The sequence below is a fragment of the Triturus cristatus genome, chromosome 8, assembly GCF_964204655.1.
Source record: "Triturus cristatus chromosome 8, aTriCri1.1, whole genome shotgun sequence".
In the NCBI taxonomy this organism is placed as follows: Eukaryota; Metazoa; Chordata; class Amphibia; order Caudata; family Salamandridae; genus Triturus; species Triturus cristatus.
Window position 1 is genome coordinate 106,306,424 of NC_140591.1, and position 23,891 is coordinate 106,330,314.

Sequence of the window (23,891 nt, forward strand, 5' to 3'; positions counted from 1 at the left end):
GAGTTTCTCCACCTGAACCTGCCAGCACTCTGCCTATTTGTGTGGAGTTTGAGTGGTGGCTTTTGACCGCTTCTGACCTTTCGCCCAAAGTATGTAATGCTATCAGGCTTCCCTCTACCAAGACTGTATACACCTGCTGTTGGGGTAAATTTGTGGCATAGTGTGCAGAGACACAGGTTGACCTCCTTTCCGCTCCCCTCTCTGAGGTCCTTCTCTTTAGCCTTTCCCTTCCCCAGGAAGGCTCTGCTTGGGCACCTTAAAGGGCTGTCTGTCTGCTATCTCAGCCTTTCTGCAGTTGCCCTATCAGCCATTTCTCTTCAAATCCACTTTTGTAAATAGGTTCCTGAAAGGTTTGGAACAAGTTTCCACCTTCGCCCTTCATCATACCTCAGTGTGACCTTAATGTAGTATTGACTTTTCTGATGTGTGCTCTCTTTGAGCTATTGCGCATTTTTCCTCTCAGGATCCTTACCATAAAGACTGCCTTCCTAGTAGCAATAACATCTGCCTGGAGTGTCAGTGAGCTTCAAGCTTTTTCATCCAAGCTTTCATACCTGAACATTTACCCAGACAAACTGGCTGTACACATTAGAGCTTCCTTTGTGCCGAAGTCACCACTCACTTTCATTTAGGCCAGTCTGGTCCCCTGCTTACTTTTTATGCTCTGCCACATCCCTCCAGCGAGACGACAAACTCTTCATGGGGTGTGTTGGAACGAAGAAGGGAAAGTCAGCGCAGAAACGGACCATCTCCCAATGGATCGTGTTCTGCATTAAGATCTGCTACGCCTTGGCCAGTAAGCACCCACCTGAGGGTTTGCGTGTTCATTCCACCAGAACTAAGGCTGCGACCACTGCTTTAGCACCTGGAGTTCTGGTCCAGGCTATCTGCTAGGTAGCAACGTAGGCTTTGCTGCACACTTTTGGCAAAGCATTACTGCCTGGATCGTTGGGCCTTCCGGTATGGGCACTTTGCTATTTCAGTCCTGCAGGACTTTCTAGTGTGAAACAGTTTTGCAGACCCACCTCTATGAAGGTTTTGCTTGTGTATCTAAGGTAGTGAATATGTGGCTAGAGGTCTCTATCAGATGAACAAGTTAGTTACCTTCGGTAACGTCTTATCTGGTGGAGACTCTATTTAGCTGCAGATTCCTTAACGACCAACCCATTCTCCCTGCGAATGGATTTCTTGGGACAGGGCTGTTCCCCTTGCAGTGCCCTACTTTTCAACACTAGTGGTCGGTGTTCTTAGTGGCACTGCGCTTCCGGTGTGGAAAGTCGCAAAAAGAAACTGCCATCAGTGTGCTGCGGCTGTGCCTATATAGGCACTGCACAAGACATTTTTGGCGCAGATGTCGCCACGCGCAGCTGAACATCTCCACCTACTGACATGCGTTGGTGCTCCTCGTGAACATTTTTCCTTATCCAGCCTTGCGTCTAGTAATAATTCTAAAATAAGGAATCTGCGGCTTGATGGTCTCTACCTGATAATGTGTTACCGAAGGAAAGTAACTTGTAATTTAAGTGTATTAGGCTTTTGGTTACGCATCAACCTTGTGACATTTACATTTAGTCTTTTTCATGGTCTTGGTTGAGGAACAGGCCTTGGAGAGATTGATGTTTGTGTATTAAGAAAAACATTTTAAGACAGATGGTGTGTCAAAAGACCAAATCAGTCATAAGTGATGTGTAGATATATGTATTAATCTTACATCTGTGATCGAAAAAGATGAGGAGAGCATCTTAATAGTCTTTCTTATATGGTGTTTTGTAATCTAGGCTTGAGAAGACCTAAAGTAAGGGTTGGCGGGTGGTGAAGGGGATCCACTGGTAATTTGTGAGATTGACTCTGTGCAAGCAATCGGATACATTGTTTGTTGACATTGTGTGTTGTGTCTAGTAGGCTTACTGAAACTCAGAGGTATTTAACACTATTTATCCATCACTTTTTGATTTGTGCATGCATAGCATCTCTTTTTATACAGGTGCTCCCTTAAGTCAGACTAATTTTTGTGACTGCATGCGTGATTCCTTGCAGCTGAATTCCTGTGATCTGTTGATATAAAAAGGAACAAACTAGTATTTCTTTGTATAGCCACAGTCTGGGGCACTGGAATTATGCGGCGGGAAGAACCAAATTGTGTGTATGTGACTAAATTATCTGTCAAGAAAAGGCAAATTATGCTGCACTTTTTATGGGATTCATTATTTTGTTATTTTTACACTTGGTAATACTGTCTGGGCAAAGACTTTCTCATTAGTGTCAGTATAACAACTTGGGGACAGATTATGATGTCGGGCGGAGTTGCCTCCGACCTCTAGTCGGCGGTTCCGACCCCAGAAGTACGATACGACTGCACATGGTGCGGTTGCATACTCCCATTTCCCTATTGGAGCTTGTGCTGCGGCCGTAAACCGGCCGTGGCACAAGCTCCCATAGAGAAATGGTGATTGCTGTCACGCGGTGCAGGGAACCCCAAACTCGCTTTCTGACAGGCTTTCCATGTCAGAAAGCCAGGCATGAAAAGCCTGTGGGAAACCGGGCATTGTAATCCCAATGGCGGAAACGACGTCCCTTGGGATTACAGGCCGGTCTCCGAATGGCTGACTGGCTCCTTGAGCCTGTCTGAATCCAGCCGAAATGACCGGCCTGTTTCAATTCCGAGCGCTTAATTACAATCTAGGCGGTCGGAATTGTAACAGACGATCTCGGTCGGAAAGACTTCGATCTCAGGTTGTAGGCTTTCCAACCGAGATCGTATTCGGCCCTTAAGTATATCAATAAACAAATGAAATATGACCAGTTAACCTTTGCGATGGGCTTTTCATTGCGCGCACACACACACACTGCTGCATTTTAATAACTTGTGATCCGTTCGAGCTAGAAACTATTTTTTTTTTAATGTGCCGATTATACAGCTGGTGATGGATTAAGTGGCACATGCAGCAAATTGATAATTATGTGAAAAAAACAGCGGCCGCATAATTCCAGTGGCCCTGGCTAAAATTTTCGATAAATATGACGTTGGCACAGTGTACTGATTAAAGGAAATCCAGGTTGGCGCCAAATGGAACAAAGTCGTAGGCTGATGAGTAGAGTCACCCATTTGCTCTCCATCTCCTATAGAAGGTATAATTAGAAAGAGACTACTTCCTTCAGTGGTGTCCTCTCATACACCTTAACCCCTTCAGCGCGGCGTGGATTACCGCGCCGTGCTGAAGGTTCTATTGAGCGGGCGGGGTCGTGACGGAGCGGTTCCGTCATGCGCACAGCACAACCGACGCGCATGACGGAACCGCTCCGTCATGCGCATTGAAGGGGTTAACAAGCAAAACAAAAGTGCTCACTGTTCACAGGGATTGCACAGGAGAAAACGAGAAAGTGCAACTTCATATGACTTTAGAATAAGGCAAACAATGGTCTGCACATTTAAGCTTTGTGCTCACTGGGGACACTGAGCATTTCATCTGGTTTCACCTTTATTTCTGTCATTTATTATTGTATATTAAATGGCCATTTCATGTGTAGAGGCTAGGGCAATGTTTTTACAGAGTATTTCCCTGTTTATAGTAATTGATTTGCCATTTACACTATTTCTCTACGATGAATGTCTCTTCTGTTACCGCTAGCATGCAGAGATTGTACAAAATTTCCCTTTTGGTATCCGATTGTGCAACTTAGCCTTTTTGTTTTTAATATTTCCTGTCAATTTTAAAGTGAGATTCCTTTGCTGCATCAGAGGTCCGTTATTGGTTTTTCTTCCACTATATCTGGGAATTTAAACTTGCATATGTTTTTGTCCTTTTTATTTTCTTTTACATATGTTCCTTTGTGTTCATTTTTGAATCTGTGCACATCTTGATTTTTTATTTAATAAATGTTTTTATTGATATTATATGTTTGTCACCAATAATCAGTGCATTCTGCTGCAACATGCAGCGATAACATCATCTACAGTACTTGCATTACCAAAGGAGATATCTACGCATGTCATGGAGTGGTTGGCATAGTGACTGTGCAGGGATCGTCCAATGTCTGTTTTGTGGCCATGCTGCTCATGGGCAGTCAACTTACTCCTCTGTGCGTAAATCGTGTAGCAAGTAATCTATGGAAGCTGATTTTGCTGCAGCAAGCATGGTATATCTGTCAAGCAACAGTAACTGGGGAATGGGGAGCGGAACTTGGAGTTGAGTTGGAGTGTCGTCCCGTTTCTGCTGCTGTTGGCTTGTGCAAGTGCCACCTCACGTGCCCCCACCGTTGATGCGCGTGTTGATATGGCGGCGTTCATTGAGAGAGAACTGGCCCAGTGCCCATGACAAGCCTAAAGATGATGGACACCTGCACAGGTCTATGACGACTGGTCAGGTGGTTGCGTGGGCTACGTCCCAGTATGTGGAGATAGGTGTTTTTCTGAGACCTATAACTTCCTCCCGACGTATCGCTACACTTACAGCTCTAGCCCAAGTGAGTACAGAGCGCCTCCAAGTATGTGTATGGGGGGGGGGGGGGGTCGGGTGCTTACCACCTTTTCGTGATCAGTCGCTTTGCCGTTCATATACCCCGGTCTAGGAATCTAGAAGTGACTTTAGTGTTGTGTTCTGCGAAACGTATGCCGTATGTACGTAGGCCAATCAAAGGGAATCTCTCTGCCTGTACATATTCGAAGTATATCTGCCACCCCTCTCCAGTACGCACCTAGGCAGGTGCAGCCCCAGAGCATGTACACCAAGTCTGCGTCCGTGGCGGCGCATGTGGGCAAGGTGAGTCAGTGTGGTGAAAATATCTGTTGATGTTGGCTGGCGTAAGGTACGCTTGTTGTGTAATATTGTATCGGTCTAAATCGAGTGTTTCTGGGGATCTGGGCTGGGCTGGCCAGCACTTTTTCCCAATCTTTATCTGAGAAGGGTCGGCTGAGGTCCTGCTCCCACTTACGTCTGAGGGGGTCTAAACTGAACGCTGCATGTTGGTGAAGTGAAGCCGCAAACCACCTCGTTAGGTGTTTGCCCCGTCCCATAACATGTAAATATTGCACAGTGAGGTGAGTTTGTGGTTGAGCAGCTAGGTCTCCCCACCTCAACGAAAGTGCGGAAACTAGAGTTCTATGTAGGAGGAACTGTCCCGCATGGAGCCCGTCACTTTCTACCAGTGTTGTGTAAGGGATGAGGAAGCCATCGTTCTATAAGTCTCCTAGCGTTTGTATCCCCGCCTCATGCCAGAGTTGCAGGTCGGTGCACGTAATTGTGGCGTGTCCTGTAGGGGTACCGTCAAGTGGGAGCGCAGGGGCATAGGGTGTTGTCTCGAGTTAAGTAGAGGGTTCTGCGATAGCACCTATGGGCCACATTTAGTAATTGGGATTCCGGGGGTCGTGTCCGCGCGCCAGGGTGGAATAGTGCAAGGATCTGGGATAATGTGTAAGGTGGGCGTGTGTTTGCTGTGTCATCACGCTGGCAATCTGCCATCCATCGGGCGAACCATTGCAGCTGCTACGCCAGGTAATAGTGCTCAAAGCAGGGCAACGTCAAGCCTCCCTGATTAGTGGGCAAGTACAACTTTTTTACTGCCACCCTGTGACCGTTGTGACCCCAGATGAAATCCCTGGCTGTCTTTTCCAGCGCCGTAAAAAAGGAAGTAGGTACATAGATAGGCAGATTGGCAAAGTAGTACAGGAATCTCGGAGGAGCTACCATTTTGACCAGTGCCACTCTGCCCACTACTGCGAGAGGGAGTGTGTTCCAGAACTGCATCTGGGATTTCACTGTCCTTAGCGCCCTGCCAGATTACCATCAAAGAGGTCAAGCGGTTGACGGTACACTCGTATGCCTAAGTAGCGAAAGGTGTCCTCACACCATTGCACTTGCGTGCCATTGAGTGTAAGTGCTGGATCGTGGCATCTCTCATGAAAGGCGTATAATTTAGATTTAGCTACGTTCACTCTTAACCCTGAGATAGACTCAAAGTCCCGCAGAATGTGAGCCAAACGCTCAGGCACCTGATGAATGTCACGCAGGTATATTAATAGATCGTCGGCGTACAGTGACACATGGTATGTACCATCGCCCAGTGGTATGCCATCTTGCAGCTGTGTTCTCCATGCCTCAGCCAGTGGCTCCATGGCGAGCGCGAGGAGGGGGGGGACAACGGGCAGCTCTGCCTCGTCCCACACCGCACTCGAATCGCACCTAAGACGTAGAATCCCACCTTAACCGTCACCACTGGCTTGGTGTAAAGTAGACGGTCAACTGTAGGAAAGCAGGGTCCAGTTTGTATCTTTCAAGGGTTGCGAACATGTAATCCCATTCTAGAGAGTCAAAGGCTTTCTCAAGGTCTAAAATGAGAGAGCCCACTCTCTGCCATTCATGTGTGGAGTAAGTTGCTATACGAAACAAACGCTGCAGGTTGAGTGAGGTGTTTCGGGACAGCACAAAGCCGTTTTGATCCGAGTGCACGAGGGTGTGGACCGCTTGTGCCAGTCTGTCAGCTAGGAGTTTCGCCAATACTTTATAGTCGGTGTTTAGCAGGGCAAGAGGTCTATAGGAGCCCATATCAGATGGATCCCTGTCGGGTTTGGGCAGTGAGATCAGGTGGGCCTCGCCTAATGAAGGGGGCTGCGTAGAGGGCATGGAGCTGCGGCACTAGCGACACTTCTTTTAAAAAAAAAAAAATTCTTTATTTGTCAAATTTTCCTTATATATACAGAAACAAAAGATATTCAGTGTGGTACACAGTCATGTATCATATCACAAATCAGTCATATACATGCAATATGCAAATCAAGTTTTAGGCATTTCAGCTGGGAGGATGTTCAAAATATCCAATCACAGTTTTGTCTGGTCTCTCGGCCCATCGGAGCAACATCAACAATACAGCGGCTCATCCAGTCCAGACCCTGTCCGCCCCTCGTCCGTTTAATCTAAACCTGCAGGCAAATGCACTTAGGATAATCCAGAAACGCTACAAGCCACATATAAATCCTATGTCGAATGATATAGCCCATCATCCCACTCCCTCCGGCACTATGCCACTATCTACCTGTGAAGCAGACTCCCGGCGTTTCCCCTCAATAAACGCCCTGTAAGGGCCCCATATATCTTTAAGGCATGACGAACATGGCATGAGGGAAGCATATAGTTCACAGTTCACGTTACAATATGCCAGGCTACGTAGCCAATTCTGTAGGGTAGGATTAGTTTGTCTACCCCATAGTAGCGCTATTTCCCGTTTAGCTAATAATAGTCCAAGTGCCGCAAATCTCCTAATCTTTTTGGGAAATTTAACTGTGTATCCCATGAGTGCAATTTCAGGTGTGGGGAGAAGTGTCAGCGACGTCATTGCACCCAATGTAAAATGCACCTGTTCCCAGTAGTTCGGTAATTTAGGGCAAGTCCATGTAAGATGGGCAAAGTCTGCATGGGGGGGCATAGCATTTCAGGCACTGGTGCGGTCTGGAGGGATCAATTTAGTGTGACCAGGCTGCCGTGTGATATAATCTACGGAGGAATTTGAAGTGAATGAGTTTGTGCCTGCTGTTGAGGGATATTTCTCTTGTTACCATGCGCATTTTTTCCATTGATCGTCAGTAATGGGCCGGCCAAGATCATTTTCCCATGCAGTGCGTACTTTATCATCTGACACCAGTTGTAGACCAGAACAAGACCTGTACATTTTGGAGATGAGGTGGGTACCCGCCTTACTCTCAATTATCAACAGGGCCATAGGTTCTGGCGCTATCGGGTAAGTAGGGAGCGTGGCTCTCAGTGTAGAGTGAATACGCTGCATTATAAAGGTATGATCTTTCTTGAAAACGGATGTCTTCGGATACAGAGAGGATGTGATCATTCGGATAAAGATCACCTATCTTTGTGATGTTGAATTTAACCAATGTGCGTTGAACAAGTGTTTCGTCCGCAACGGGGAGCCACAGGGGATTTGGTAGAGGTAAAGCCGGTGAGTATAGTGTGTTGATACCAAGAAGTCTCCGCAACCTATCCCAAGCCCAGCTAGTAGTGGATACGGTCTGTATGTCGATCAGGTCTCTAGAGACACCTTTAGGTAGTACAGTGGACAACTTCAGAGGAAGCATAAGGTCAGCCTCCGGCCTCAGAAAGGGAATTTGCGCATCCGGATGATACCAGGCATAAGCATTGCTACACTGAGCCACTAAATAATACAAATGTACATCTGGGACGCCGTAACTGCCCCTATCATATGGAAGAGTCCATACTCGCCAGCTAACGCGAGGTCTTTTACCCCCCCCCCCCAGACTAACCTGATAAGATGCGTACGTAACTGTGAAAAGAAGGACTTAGTGAGGGGGATGGGGATATTGTTAAATAAATATAAAAATTTAGGAAGCACTACCATTTTAATTATAGCGACCCTGCCAGCCATTGACAACGGAAAGCGCAGCCACCGCTCTACCCAAGTCTCCAAGGAGCTCACGGCTCATCCATAATTTAAGCTAATAATGTTAGCAGTATCCGAATGTATATGGATGCCTAGATATTTGACTGATTCCTGGCACCATTCAAGCGGAAATTCACAATCCCACGGGGCCGTGCTCTCCGTCAAAGGAAAAATTACAGACTTGTGCCAATTAATGCCTAGCCCTAAAAAATGGCCAAATCGAATTATTTCGCTAATGACTGGCTCAAGATTGGTCTGAGGATGATGCACATATAGAATGGTATCATCTGCATAGAGGGACACCAATAAGGGTCCTGTTTTAAATCGTAGACCTCGATGGAGATGGCGTTCTTGGAAATGTCAAATTAATGGATCCATTGCTAATATAAACAAAAGAGGAGAGAGGGGGCATCCTTGTCGCGTGCCACGCACCAGCGAGGAGTGGGATAGCGTGCCTAGCTTTGGGGCTAGTGTATACTAAAGCAATAGTGGCTACAAATCCCGCAGGCATACCCATGCGGCACATCACCCAGAGGAAAAAAAGGCCACTTCAAAGAATCGAAGGCCTTCTCAGCATCCAACAATACAGCTGCTGCAGGAACCTTTGGGTCTATCCTGTGAAGGACAGCGAAAAGGGTCAGAAGATTAAGTGATGTGGAGCGCTGTGGGACGAAGCCAGTCTGTGCCGGGGAAATGATAAATTCCATTAGCTGAGAGAGTCTGCTAGCGAGAACTTTGGCCAATGTTTTATAATCTAGGTTCAATAATGAGAGGGGTCTATAGGAACTGCAGAGGGAAGGGTCCTTGCCGGGCTTGGGAAGGAGAATGACAGCTTCACGAAGTATGGGGGGGTAAGGACCTGCTTTTCAAGCGCCTCTGCATATACCTCAATCAACTGTGGCACAAGAATATCTTTGTAGGCCTTATAAAAGTCACCGGCGAACCCGTCAAGACCAGGAGCAGAGGAGCCTCGCAGTGCTTCTATGGCACCCATAATATCCGTTTCGGATATGGGCACAGCCAGGAAATCTTGCATACATTTCTCCAAGTTCACTAGAGCAATTTCTGACGAATAGTTTTCCTGCTCACTAAGATCGCCACTAACCCTGGAGCTATATAAGGTCTTGAAATAATCCAGGAAAGTGTCACGAATTTCAGGGGTGGAATAGACCGGCTGGTTTAAGGAGGTGCATATCTCAGTTATGTACGCCCTGCTGTACGGGGGGGCGGAGCATTTGTGCCAGTACTCTACCAGGTCTTTCGCCTTCCCTGTATCTTCTAGCAGGCTGGTGCTTACCCAAATGCAACGCCTCTGTCTGCGGCCTCACGAAATTCTAAGAGAGCTATACGTCGATTTTCGGTCTCAACAGAGGCATTCTTGAGCAGCTCAGTATCTAATGTCGATATGTCCCGCTCAATGCGAGCCAGTGTGGTGCGCAAGTCTTTAAGCACACCTGCATTTTTTGTTATGCAAACCCCCCTGATGTATGCCTTAAAACCTTCCCAGAAGAACGCCCACATTTCTACCGAACCAGTATTTATGGCAAAATAATCCTCGATGGCCTCTCGCACCTCCGCATTGAAGACCTCATCCTGCTGTTGTTTTCTTTTAAAACCGCCACTGCTGTTCAAAGCCCCCGGGGCGGGGGATAGCCAGCCGCAGCACCACCTGAGAGTGGTCACAATATGTCCGGGGCAGTGTCTTCAGTGACTCGAACTATCCAGCTATACCCGGAGAGACTAACAAGTTGTCTATTCTGGTCCAGGTGTTATAGTAACCAGAATAATGAGTATAGGAAGTGGTGAAGGGGTTGTGTTTTCTTTCTATGTCTATCAGTGAAAGTTGTCGGCAAATGTCCTGCCAGGCACGCCGGGAGCGTGGTTTGGTGTCAGGAGATGTGGAGGTGCTGTCCAGTGTAGGGTCTAACAATAAATTGAAGTCTCCACCCATAATAATCAAGCTAGGTTCTATTTTCGAAGAGTGTACATGTAGGGAGTGAAAAAATTTGGGAGTGTCTGCATTCGGGCCATAGACTCCTATTAGAGCAATAATGTGACCCATTAGTGTACCCGTGACAATGAGGAACCGGCCCTCGATGTCTTCTATCACTTTACCAGGACTAAAAGGGATCCTATTATGTATTAGGATGGCGACGCCTCTGGCATAACTGCTATAATTAGAGAAGTATCTATGGGCACCCCAGCTAGCTGCCATACGGGTGGTGTCCTACTTTGATAAGTGTGTCTCCTGGAGGCAGGCAATATCAATGTTGTGTCGCAATAAATAATTGAGCACCTGGCGTCTTTTGCGGTTATTGTTGAGACCTCGTATGTTCCAGGACAGCAGGGACAGACCAGAAGGACCAGTCACATTACCTAACTGAGCTGTAGCGAGCATGTGTCAAGAAATATGCAAACGAATAGTCTACTAAGAAATCTTTGTGGGACAATAACCTATCTGTGTAATCCTTGAAAGTGTGCAACCATTGCAAAGTCCCCCCCCACCACCCAGCCTCACCCCTTCCCAAGCGAGGCAGTACCATGCCCATCTAATCAGCTTGCGGTGCCAGCTAAGTCTACAACTGTGTGGGAAACCATCGGAAAGGCACTGCCACCTCTGCTGAAACAAAAACCAGAACAAGGTGTACACCGTGAGGTGTGGCAACGCCACGCCGGCCGAGCAACTAAGTTAAAACAATACTGCTGAATGAACAGCATTATCCATTATAACATCATCATCAAAATGCAAGGTTAGGGATGCCTGGTTATCCATTTCCTGTGTTCGAAAAAAGTTCCATACTGGCCTCGAACCCACTAAGCGGAGGAGAGGGGCCCCTCCCTGCACTCGTAGCCTCATTGTTGTTTTTCTTGTAAGTATGACAAAATTCTTGTGCCTCTGTAGGAGTGTCAAAAATGCAGGAACTGCCCCCTACGTCCCCCTTAAGCCTTGCAGGGTAAAGCATTCCGTATCTTAATCCCAGATTTCTATGGGTAGCTTTAATCCCATTGAACTTGCGGCGGGCCTCCTAAACCATAACAGTGAAGTCCGGAAAGAAAGAGTTTAGAACCCTGCCAATTGACTTCGCCCCGCTCTTGAGCCAGGCGCAAGACGGAGTCCTGATCTCTAAAGTTCATAATTCTCGCAATTATGGGTCTCGGAGGAAGGCCAGGATTAGGCCTAGGGATCTGTGCACACATTCTATGACAACACCCGGAGTGAAGGCAGCCCTGCCAAATAAATCTGAGAGCAATTGTTCCACGAAGATGTCCATTCTGCCAGTAGTAACCGTTTCCGGAACACCCAAAATGCGCACGTTGTTGCGTCGACTGCGCGCTTCTATGTCCTCGTATTTAGTTGCAACCTCTTTCAAGATACGTTCCACTCTGTCAAGACGTTTCAGTGACTGCGCCACACTGTCCTTAATGTCTGATATTCGGGCCTCCGCCACATCCAGGCCACGGTCGTGTGCCTGCACTTTGGCACCTATGTCTGCCAGACTCCTGTCCAGTGAATCAAATCTGCCGTCAAGAGCCTTGAACCCTGCCCTCATCTCCTGAAGCATGGACGCAGACAGTGCCGGAAGAACAGCCATTTCCTCAACCCCCTGGGCATCGTCTGTCATGGCGGGGGCCTCTTCAAAGGCGTTGTCTGCAACTTTCCTGAAGGGCTGGGTCATTTGCCTCCGGTCCTTGCGGCCCATGCCGCAGTACGTGGGAGGAGCGCGGAGGTAAAGCGGACAATGGGGCCGGGCAGTGGACAGGAGGGCCAGAGCCCACGTAGGCACAAAGAAAGAGAAAGGCAGCTACAGGGCAGAACGAAGTCTGTGATCGTGATTCAGTGCACCGCAGGCTCAGCAGTCAGGGAGGAGCACCGCATTTCAGGCGTGTTGCAGGCCTCAACGAGGCCTCACCGCGCCAGGCCTGCAACCAGAGAGAAGGGAAACTAGGCGTAGGAGCAGGCCAACATGTTTCAGCGAGATGAACGTGGGGCCAAGGGTGCAGGAGGAGAGTGTGAGCGTCCCAGCACGCCAAGGGGCATCCGTCCCAGGCTATCAGTACATTTTGTGCCCCCACTATCGCGATCCGTCTCTCCCCTACACCAGCAATCTGTGTGTGGCGCGTCGCGAGGTTAAAAGGGGTGTTGAGAGTTGCCCCCTCCAGCGATGGTTGGGGTGCCGCAGGCTGGTAGGTCGACACACACTGGGGTGAAAGGTGTCAGCCAAAAAACAACCCAGCAGAGCCGGGACTGATTATCAACAGGGACAGGAAGCACAATCCAGCAGGGTCCCCAATGGTGTGGGGCGGCAAGCAGACCTTAGGTGGGGGGAGGGAGAAGGGGCCGTGCCGCCGCGCAGCCAGCCGTGGCTAGAAATGTGCGTGGATCTGAGTGGGCTGCCCCTCCTTGTGCCGCTACGCCACCCGCACTTGTTGAAACGTAGGGCCGGGGGACCAATGGGCCCTGTCCCCAACGCGGTCCCCTCTGCAAGGTGGTGGTGCAAAGAATGGGCGGGCGGCAATGGAGCTATCGCCCGAGCCGTTTCAATAAGGCGCAGCAGGAGGGGGCCCCCAAAGCACCAGTCAGTGTTCGCACCGGCCCGACCGCACAGCCAACGGCCCCCGCTCACCTCCGATCTCGTCCGGTCTCCATGCGTCCGGCGACGTCAGCAGGTCTCCAGGCAGCGTGTCTCTTCATTCCGCGGCTGTCGTTCACCGCCACCGAAACCAAGGATCTGATCACCCCCGGAGCCTCAAACTTGGACAGCCAGGTGCCACCAGTCTTCACACAGCCATGGATGTCGATCATGTGTGGCTACATCGAGACATTGCAGGGATAATGCAGCAAACGTTGCACCGGCCGAAGGAGCTTCATTAGCAAGTGGCCATTTTAGACGATTGCGTGGCCACGCCCCCTCCACTAGCAACACTTGATATGCTTTGTAGAATTCTGCCGGGAGTCCATCTGGTCCCGGGGACTTCCCTGTAGCTAGGGATGCGATTGCTGCTCTGATCTCCTCTGGTGAAATCTGCTCGCTCAGGAGTTCGTTTTGTGATGGCGTCGCCTCAAGTAGCTGTATCTGACTTAGGAAGACGAGGAGGGTGTGGGGCTCTTGGCGCACTCGGCGTTGGTATAGCTGAGTATAGTGTTGCGTCAGAGCCATGTGAATATCGTGCTGCGTGTACGCCAAGATCCCTGTGTCCTCCCGCAGTTCCGCGATTGGTTTACAGGCGTGTTCCTGGCAGATCAGCCAGGCCAGAAGACGGCCCGCACGATCGGCTGTGGAGTGCGTGCGGGTGGTGTGTGCTGCATAGTTATGGCAGCGGAGGCGCTCCATCAGGTCACCATGCTGTGTGCGTAGTGTCTCGAGCTGTTGCCCATCTCTACCTCCTCCCTCCCCTTCCACCTCGTACTGTAGGAGTCTTTTTTATTTTACTCAGATATTCCAAGACGCGCTCATGCAATGCCCCCTCGTTGTAACCTTAAAGGCGTCCCATTCCACGAGTGTCCCCCGCTGTACCCTTGTTAAGTTTAAAAAATTCGAGAATCGCTGTGCCCAGAGAGGATCGGAATGAGGAGTCTTCTAGTGCCACTGTTTGGAGTTTCCATGTTGGAGCGGGAGGGCGTTCAGATTCCCAGGCGATTTGTAGTTGTTGGGGGTTATTATCAGAGTGTGTGCGGCCCAGATATTCAGTGCGGGGGACAAGGGGGAGTAGCGCAGGAGATCCCACTATACTGTCCAGCCGCACATGCAGTCTGTGTACGGCTGAGTAATGTGAGTAGACCCGGGCATCTGGGTTGCTGGAGCTAACGCCCAGTGCCTGTGAGGGCCTGCGCATTAGACATTGCTGCGGTCTTGGACAGAAGCGGGAAGGATCTGTGCAGCCTTACACTAAGCACCGAATTAAAGTCCCATCTCAGGAGCCAGGCAATCAGGGGACCCCGCTCCAACCAGCTAAAATCTGTGAAGCTTTCTAAGAAGAGTGGCTGGCCAACATTCGGGACATAGAGAGAGCCTAGAAGGATAGGTTGGCCGTTTAGTCGTCCTCTTACCAGTGTGTATCGTCCTTCAGAGTCAACTAGCACCTTATCGCTTGTAAATGGGACCCCAGCCCTAACCCAGATGAGTACCCCTCGAGCGTGAGCTGAATAGCTAGTGCCATGTACCTGGCCTCTCCACCTGTGGCGTAGGCGCCCTAGTCCTGTATGAGTCATGTGTGTCTCTTGAAGTAGCGCAATGTCTGCGGCTCTGTCGTAAGTATGCATATATTGAGTATCTACGCGATGGGGTGTGCAGACCGGCCACTTTCCATGTGATTGTTAACCTGTGTCAGCAATCGTTTTTGAGTCTTTTGTTTTGTAAAGCCAAGATTAGAAGTATTGAAAGTAATGTTTATTCTGAGACAATTTTACCCACTTCAGTGAATTACCTCCCTTGAATGGAGTTAAACATGGCTCTTTCCACTTGGTCTTTGTTTCTCAAATCTGGGATTGTATCCAATCGGTCATACCTCCAATGTAACTTTAATGGCAGACTTCATGTAGTTAATTGAAGTATCTGGCATCGAGGCTCTAATATCTTGTAAATTTAACTTGGCAATACCTGTTAAATAAGAGTTATGTACACTAACTTTCTACTTTGTCTTTCAAACATTATCTCTTTGATTATCTGCCAGTTGTGTTTCTCAGGCTGTACTGCTCCATGATTGGGTGTGTTTTTTTCGTCCTGTACATGGGAAAATTAATCTTAACTGTAGTCTTAAGCCGAAAAGGCTATGTTCGAGGCATATGAGCTGCAGATTACACACTTGTGCATAGATCGCCATCTGGTGTTGGGCCCGGATGTTTGCAGTTGTTTTTCCTCTTGGAAAGTCTTTGGAAGTCACGAGGTCGGTCACTCCTCCTTTGGATCGTATTGCGCATGGGCTTCGGCTCCATCCTCAGATTGTTTTTGTCCGCCATCGGGCTCGGATGTGATCCCTGCGCTCCGGTTTCGAACAGCTTCCAGTTCGACGATCAACGCGCAATCCTCACCCCAACTCGCGGTATTGTTTGCGATCGCGATCTCCCCTCTCGGCGCGCCTCTCATCGGCAAAAACCTTCAATTCTGGTTGTTGACGAAGGCCTTCGGGCCTACCCAAGCTCTGGTCCTGGCTAATGGAAAGGACTCCCTTCAAGAAGTGCCCTCGATGTGGGTCCAAGTTCCCCCACACCGATCTGCACGAAGAATGCAATCTCTGCCTCTACCCTGAACACGAGGCTCGAGATTGTCCGGCGTGTAAGTCCTTCCGGTCCAAGAAAACCATTCGAGACCGAAGGGCTAGAAGAACCATGGCACACTCGTCGACGGCGATTCCGGACGACCTCTTCGGGGAAGGTGTTGACGCTTCAGAAGAACACCACACCGACGAGGGACTCGTCAGCGCCTCCGAAGCCGACGATTCAGATGTGGAGGACATCACTCCGGCACAGAGGGTCGTGAGTACTAATCGACCCCCCCCCCTCTCCTACCCCCCCCCCTCCCCCACACCCTCGCCGGCAACGAAAAAGGCTTCGGTCAAGCCTTCGCCTCCGGGCCTAAGCAAGACCAAAGACACTGCTTCTCACACCGCACCTTCGGGCCCGGTAAAGAAGCCGATTAAGCCTTCCGGCGGATCGGGCTCGAGCCAGCCCACACTCTGTGTCGAGAACCAGCTCCAGCTCCTCGAAGCCGAAATCCACCTCTGCGCCGACCAAACAATGAGGCTTTTCCAAACATAGTTCCAAACAACGAACCAGCGCGGATAAAGCCAAAAAACCAACGGCCCCGGCGCAGACGGACCAACCAACATCACCAGAACTCTTTACACCGGATCCATTACAAAAAACACTAACCAAGGATCCTAAAACCGGACATTTGATGCTCTCCATCAAAAAGAGACAGCTGGAAAAACCTCCTCCACCTCCAAAGAGGAAGGACTCTGCTACCTCTCCTTTCAGAATACCTTCCCCTCCTCCACCGTCTCCGCCCCCACCTCATCATTCCCCAACACCATCTCGGATGATGATGATCAGGGGGATCCATATGATGACATAGGAGACGTGCCCCAAGATTTACCTACAGGGGACCCCACTCCCACAGGCTCCCCAGACCCATGGGACGATTATAATATCCCTGACATCCCTAACGTCCCACAGGATGATCTCTACCCTTCCAGACCTTCCCCACCAGAAGTCTCACTGGGGTTCAGCCATCTATTACAAAGGGCAGCACACTATCACGGGGTAGATCTCCATACCGACCCCGTGGAGGAGGATTTCCTCCTAGATACATTTGATAACACACCTAGGACTACCTCAATATTGCCTATGCTCAAGGGAGTTATAAAACATGCGCCAGAGGTCTTTAAATATCCAGTCAGAGCCAGGGTCATTAACCCACGCATTGAAAAAAAAAAAATACAAATCCGCTCCTACAGATCCCTTCTACATCAGAGGGCCAGCACCACTAGATTCTCTGGTAGTATCCACAGCACGTAAAAGGGTCAACTCCCAAGCGTCAGGCGAAACACCACCACCTGACAGTCTAAACTCTTGGACGCATCAGGCAAGCGTACTGCATCCCAAGCTGCCAACATATGGCGTATCGCTAATACACAAGCGCTACTAGCCAGGTATGACAGGGCCCATTATGACGAATTAGAAGACATAATGCAACTCTCCCTGATAAATACAAACCTAGGGCCAACGAGCTAATTCAGGAGGGCAAAACAATTACTAATACCTCCATACGTTGTGCCCTAGATGCAGCAGACACAGCCTCCAGGGCCATCAATACTAGTGTCCTCCTCCGTCGCCATGCCTGGCTAAGGATCTCAGGTTTTAAACCGGAGGTACAGGCTTCCATCCTCAACCATCCCTTTGACCAGGAACATCTGTTTGGCCCAAAAGTAGATGAGGCCCTAGAAAAAATGAAAAAGGACACAGACACTACAAAATCCATGGGAGCTTTACAATCACACCCTCCCAGGCGCTCCTTTCGCCGCTCTTCCTTTCGGAACACATCCAGAGGCTACTCCTCCAACACAGCTTCCACTTCATATAAGGCCCCTACCCAGTCCACCTTTACAAGGGGCTACCAAAGAGGCGGCTACAGGTGCAACAATAACAAAGGCAGAGCAAAACAAACACCGCCCGCTCTGCCACCGCACCTACCCAGTGACTTCCCTCCACTCCCCCCAGACCATCCCACTCCGGTCGGGGGCAGATTCCAAAATGTCCTCCCTGTCTGGGCCACCATCACCTCAGACAAATGGGTAACACAAATAATTCGGACAGGCTACTGCGTAGAACTAATATCTACCCCTCCAAACATTCCACCCAGACAACGCCCAATGTCACAAGAACATCTAACACTACTAAAGCAGGAGGTAATCTCCCTCCTGCAGAAAACGGCGATAGAACACGTTCCTACCAAACAAAGAAATATGGGGGTCTACTCCCTATATTTTCTCATACCAAAAAGGGACGAGACTCTGCGGCCCATCCTAGACCTCAGGCCCCTAAACAAATACATACACTCAGACCATTTTCACATGGTAACGCTTCAGCAGGTACTACCACTGCTTTCCCAAAACGACTTCCTGACCACTTTAGACCTAAAAGGCGCTTATTTCCACATTCCAGTGCACAACGCTCACAGGAAGTTACTCAGATTCGTAGTGGACGGCCAACACTACCAATTCAAAGTACTCCCGTTCGGAGTCACAACAGCACCACGTGTATTCACCAAGTACCTAGCAGTAGTGGCAGCACACCTCAGGAGACAACACATCCATGTCTTCCCATACCTAGACGACTGGCTAATAAAAGCCAGTTCATACAGCCAGTGCGTACAACACACGCATGCCACTATCCAGCTACTTCACCTACTGGGCTTCACAGTAAACCACGCAAAGTCCCATCTACAACCATCCCACATAAAACAATACCTCGGTGCCACCATAGACACCTCAAAAGCGCTAGCCTACCCCAACCCTGCCAGAATGACAAGCATTCATGCTCTACGGGCAAAATTCATGGTACAACACTCCCTTCCAGCTCGAGTGTTTATGCAACTAAAAGGGATTATGGCCTCTTGCATCTTCATAGTACCTCACGCAAGACTCCAGATGCGTCCTCTCCAAGCGTGCTTAGCGCGCCAATGGAACCAGGCCCAAGGTCAATTAACAGATCTGGTGTTGGTAGACTGTCGCACCCATCGCTCTCTGCAGTGGTGGACCACCACAAACCTTTCCAAAGGTCGACCGTTCCTGGACCCGGTTCCCCAAATAGTACTAATCACAGACGCATTGTTCTCCGGCTGGGGAGCTCATCTAATACATCTCACCGTGCAGGGCACATGGACACCTCAACAAAAGTTACTCCACATCAACCATCTGGAGTTACTAGCAGTCTTCTTAGCCCTAAAATCTTTTCAAACACAGATTTCAGGCAAGGCAGTCCTAATCTGCACAGACAACATGACAGCCATGTACTATATTCAAAAACAAGGCGGCACACACTCTCCACAGCTCTCTCAGCTAGCACAGAGCATATGGAGATGGGCCATACCCCAGAAAATCTTTCTCCTAGCTCAGCATGTCCCAGGAGTCCAAAACACTATGGCAGATCTGCTCAGCAGACAAACACAACAAATCCACGAGTGGGAACTCCACCCAAAAGTTCTACACCCGTACTTTCAGATGTGGGGGCATCCACAGATAGACCTCTTCGCCACCCACGAAAACACCAAATGCCCAAGCTTCGCCGCCAGATATCCACACCCATTGTCCAAAGGAAATGCGATATGGATGAACTGGTCAGGCAGATTTGCGTACGCTTTTCCGCCTCTCCCACTCATTCCACTAGTGGTGCGCAAACTACAGCAACACTCCCTCACACTAATCCTAGTAGCTCCAACTTGGGCCAGACAACCGTGGTACACCACACTGCCGGAACTATCTGTAGTACCGCACCAAAAATTACGCCTCTCTCCACACCTCTTAACCCAGAACCATGAATAGATCAAACACCCGGACACTGCTCAGCTCAACCTTGCGAACTGGCTCCGGAAATCCTAGAATTCGGTTATCTAAATCTTCCCCCTGACTGTATGAACGTCATCAAGGAAGCTAGGCGACCCACCACTAGAGCGTGCTACGCCGCCAAGTGGAAACGTTTTGTTGTCTATTGTCACAACACCACCATCAATCCCCTAGACGTCTCCATTCAACACATCATAGGCTACTTACTCCACCTACAAAGGTGTAATCTAGCCTATACGTCCATTTGCCTGCACCTCGCAGCTATAGCAGCTTACCTACAAAACAGGCAACATCTATCACTCTTTAGAGTACCTGCCATTAAAGCCTTCATGGAAGGCCTTAAAAGAATAATTCCCCCCCCCCCCCCCCCCCCCCCCCGAGTGCCACCCTCACCTGTGTGGAACCTAAATATTGTTCTCACCAGACTAATGGGGCCTCCATTCGAACCACTGCACAAATGTGAACTCCAATTTTTAACATGGAAAACCGCTTTTCTCGTACCCATCACTTCCCTCAGAAGGGTCAGTGAGATACAAGCATTTACCATTCAAGAACCCTTTCTACAAACGCAAAATTCCTCCCTAAAGTCATTTCTCCCTTTCACCTAAACCAATCTGTAGAACTACCAGTATTCTTCTCGCAACCACAAACCGTTGCAGAAAGAGCTCTCCACACACTAAATGTCAAACTAGCCTTACTCTACTACATTGAGAGAACACAACCTTTCCGTAAGACCAAACCACTGTCTCTTTCTCTCCACCACACAAGGGCAACCCCATCTCCAAGTCAGGGATAGCTAGGTGGATTGTCAAATGCATTCAAATTTGCTAACACAAAGCAAAACGAACGCTATCCGTTCCCCCTAGAGCCCATTCTACACGTAAAATAGGGGCTTCAATGGCTTTTCTAGGAAACATCCCATTAGATGATATCTGCAAAGCAGCTACATGGTCAACACCGCACACTTTCACTAAACACTATTGTGTAGATGTGCAAACTAATCAACAGTGCTATATAATCTATGCACAAGTGTGTAATCTGCAGCTCATATGCCTCGAACGAAATATGCTACTTACCAATATGCATCTGTTCTTGGCATGGCAGCTCTACATGCCAAGAACAGATGCATACTGGTAAGAAGCATATTCCTTTCTGTTGATGGCTATGAGATAGTAGCTTGCAGTTCTGGCTTGCAAGACAACTTGCCTTCTTGTTTCATGGGTCACAGATGTTCTTCAGCGACTTAAATCTAACCTCTTTGCTCTCGTCCTCCCAAACCATAACCCATGCCTAAACAGTTGCCAGCTATTCAGCCCAAGAACAGACTTCTTTACTCACTGTTTGTGGGCAGAAGTATCTGTTTGTTTGTTTTATGATGTCTGTCCTATGTAGACATGATTTCATACAGTTTATTATGTCCAAGCACTGTGACCTATTGGTTCAAGTGATTAATAAACGATTGAAAATAGCTGTAAATTGTTAATTTGGATATCATGACTTGCAATAGCTATGTATCAGTTATGGCTAACTCCAAAATTACTAGGATTTTAAAGGTTTCTGTGAATTTTACATCGAGTATGACTGCAACTAGTGCGCACCAGTCTTTATGAAATCTGATGAAATGTTTTTTTTATTTTTACATTTAGTTCTTGTCTTAATTTATCACAGATGTTCAATATGTATTGGTTAATTGTATTTTTAATATAGTTTACAGGTTCTAAAATTGTTTTCAGGGACCTTCTTTGTCTCCATTTAGGATGTAGACAGACAGCATAACTGTGTCCTGATGAGACATGCTGATTTGATCTACCATGGTCAAAACATTATTAATAGTGAGACTAAATGTACATTTCATATAAGAAAGCATTTTATGACCAATTGGAACTTTCTTAGCTCTTAATGAGATCTATTAATCAGAGCTCAGGTACATTTGCTCGCTTTATTATTGTGGATTTATTTTTGTTTTACTTGTCACAGAGCACTGTGCTGCCTTAACTCTTCTAGAAATGTGGTCACTTATTTCCTAAAGATGTTGATCAGATGTTAATACGTTTTTTAATGATATTGGAGTCCAGCATTTAACTTGGTTTCATTCTTTGATTTTTGAAGCTATATATCCTAATCTTTATGAGAGGAACCGTTGATCTTTATACCACAAACATATAATGTATGATTATTTATTTTTTGGACTGAATCCCTTGAAAAACATTGTTATTTATAGTTTCATGCATTACCCAGGATTCCTGGGAATAAACGTTAGCCCTTAGACCTTACTGCTAAAATTGTGGATCAGCACACATTCTCACACTCTCTCTCCCTCCTTTTTTGTCTCTCTCAACACCCTCTTTTCTGCTTACTTTCTTGCCACACATTTAATATTTGTTCAGAAAAAAATATTTAAATCCCTTCCCCTAATTCTTATAATTTCAGACTCAAGAATGAACACTTCGGAAACAAATAAAGCTTCAACAGAAAGTGGGGATGGAAACACAGGTACAAAAGTCCAGTTAAAATATTTTCTTTATTTTTATTGAGGTTTTCAAAAACTAACCATTTTAAGTGTGACCACTTGTGAACATTGAAACGTGTACGGCGGAGTTATTGCTTTGCTACAGAGAAGGGGAGTGAAAAAGGGGCATGTGCCATTCCTTAGCAAACTGACACTATGCATATGCAAAACATCTGCAGCATGTTTCATAGTGTGCAACTATGAAACACATTGCGTACATGAATTAAGCATAATTTATTCATAATTTTGTACCTCCTTTCCGTTAGGTTTATATCAGATCTGTGTGTTGGTACCCTCTCATCAAAGCCTAAAGACTAATTGCAACAGAATGAGCTTAGCTTCAGAGATTAATCCTTAAACTCAGGGAAGACTCTTGTATGTAGGGTAAGCTTTTGGCTTTCTCATCCAAATAGCTTTATGTCCTACTGCCCATGCCTCTTCATACGCCTACTGAACAACAGTGATTTACTTCCATCCCACTTTCTTACCTCCCTAGTTTCCTTGTAACTCCTGTCCGAATTGTGTTTTGGAGTTGTGCATGTATTTCAAATGTAATCAACATTTTGCCTGAGTTGTGCAAACTATGATACCTAAGCAGATGTGGAAAAACAAATATGTTTGCCATTTGGTTGTACTGCACATAAGAGGCAGGTTTTGAGTTGACCAACACTGAATTGCAGCAGCCCTACCAATTTCATGCAGGAGATTTGAATGTTTCACAGTATACTGTCTTGTCCAGTAGCAGAGCACCCTGAGCATTAAGCCCCAAAACAAGATAAAAAGAGCCAGTGAGTAATTTGATGTCCGGTGGGTAGTAGGATGCTCATCCCAGTGAGCAGCAAGATAAGGTTGCTAGTACAAAGTAGCACAGTGCAAATGTAGGTTCTGTTGAGTAGTCTGGTCTGGGCGCAAGGAAGATTGGAGCGTGGGTGCCAGTTATGAGTGGAGAGAGGGTGTCTTGAGTGGAATGAGGGTGGCACGGACGAGTGGAACAAGGAAATAATGGACTTCGTGACAGCGCAGAGTGGTCAGTGTGGAGTGAAAGAATGGTGCTAGTAAGCAGTATATTTATAGTGCCATGTAGTCAGATACTGCCTGACATTGATGCGACTGTGCAGTAGACATTGTTAACAGTTCATGTGTTATCAACTACCACAGTTTCAGTACTGAACCACAATTTGTATCTAACCCATTGCACTGTTTGTTAATCTCTCATCAATAGTATACGGATCTTCCAAAACAGTTGTAATTGAACTATTTATGGAAACGTCTGTAGTTTCCAGAACTGCAAAAAATGTATGAAGAACGTAGAAATGTGCAGATATTTAGGAAATCTGTTTTCAGAAGAGAAATTTGCACCTCCGACTTGAACTGTCTCTTGTTATGGGACTTTGTTGTATTTCATGTTAATTTCATTTGAGTAAAAACTGTGGAGAGTAAGATTCACCATCTGCTTTATCTTCATGTTTCATCCACACACATTGGCTCGTACCAGCAGTATGCATTGTGAGCAGGCAGCAGTAGAGATTTTATAGATACTGTCTTTCTCATAATTGTTAACGTTATTGATTTGCCTGATTTATTTATTTTTTTCGTTTTGTTTTGCCAACACATTTAATCCCAGGCAAGACTTCAAAAAAGTATTTCTTTAACGTGCCAGAAATTGTTCACAACCCCTGTCCATAGCTGGAGACCAAATCCTTGACCTCCTGATGGAAGTGTGATCGGTTTTAGAAGTGAGGAACAATAGTCAAACCTAGTTTATTGCTCAGAACCTTAAAAAGTTGGTTCTGATGTACTTTGGTTAATACTTGATGTAGCTCATATATTTTAAGTGGGATGTTGAAATCTATGTCTTTTGCTTTTTGTAGCCCAGATGATGGAGGTGTTTTGATGAATCTTTTTAATTTCATGTAAT

At 47.5% G+C, this 23,891-nt stretch overlaps 1 protein-coding gene across 8 annotated transcripts in view; it reads left to right on the top strand.

Moving 5' to 3' along the window:
- POU2F1 (POU class 2 homeobox 1) overlaps positions 1–23,891 on the top strand; it is a 668,152-nt gene that overhangs the window by 249,566 nt on the left and 394,695 nt on the right. For all 8 annotated transcript variants that reach the window (XM_085621115.1, XM_085621114.1, XM_085621116.1 and 5 more), the window contains one exon: positions 21,895–21,957. In XM_085621115.1, coding sequence (XP_085477241.1) covers positions 21,895–21,957 — 63 coding nt within the window. The remainder of the gene's footprint in view (positions 1–21,894; positions 21,958–23,891) is intronic.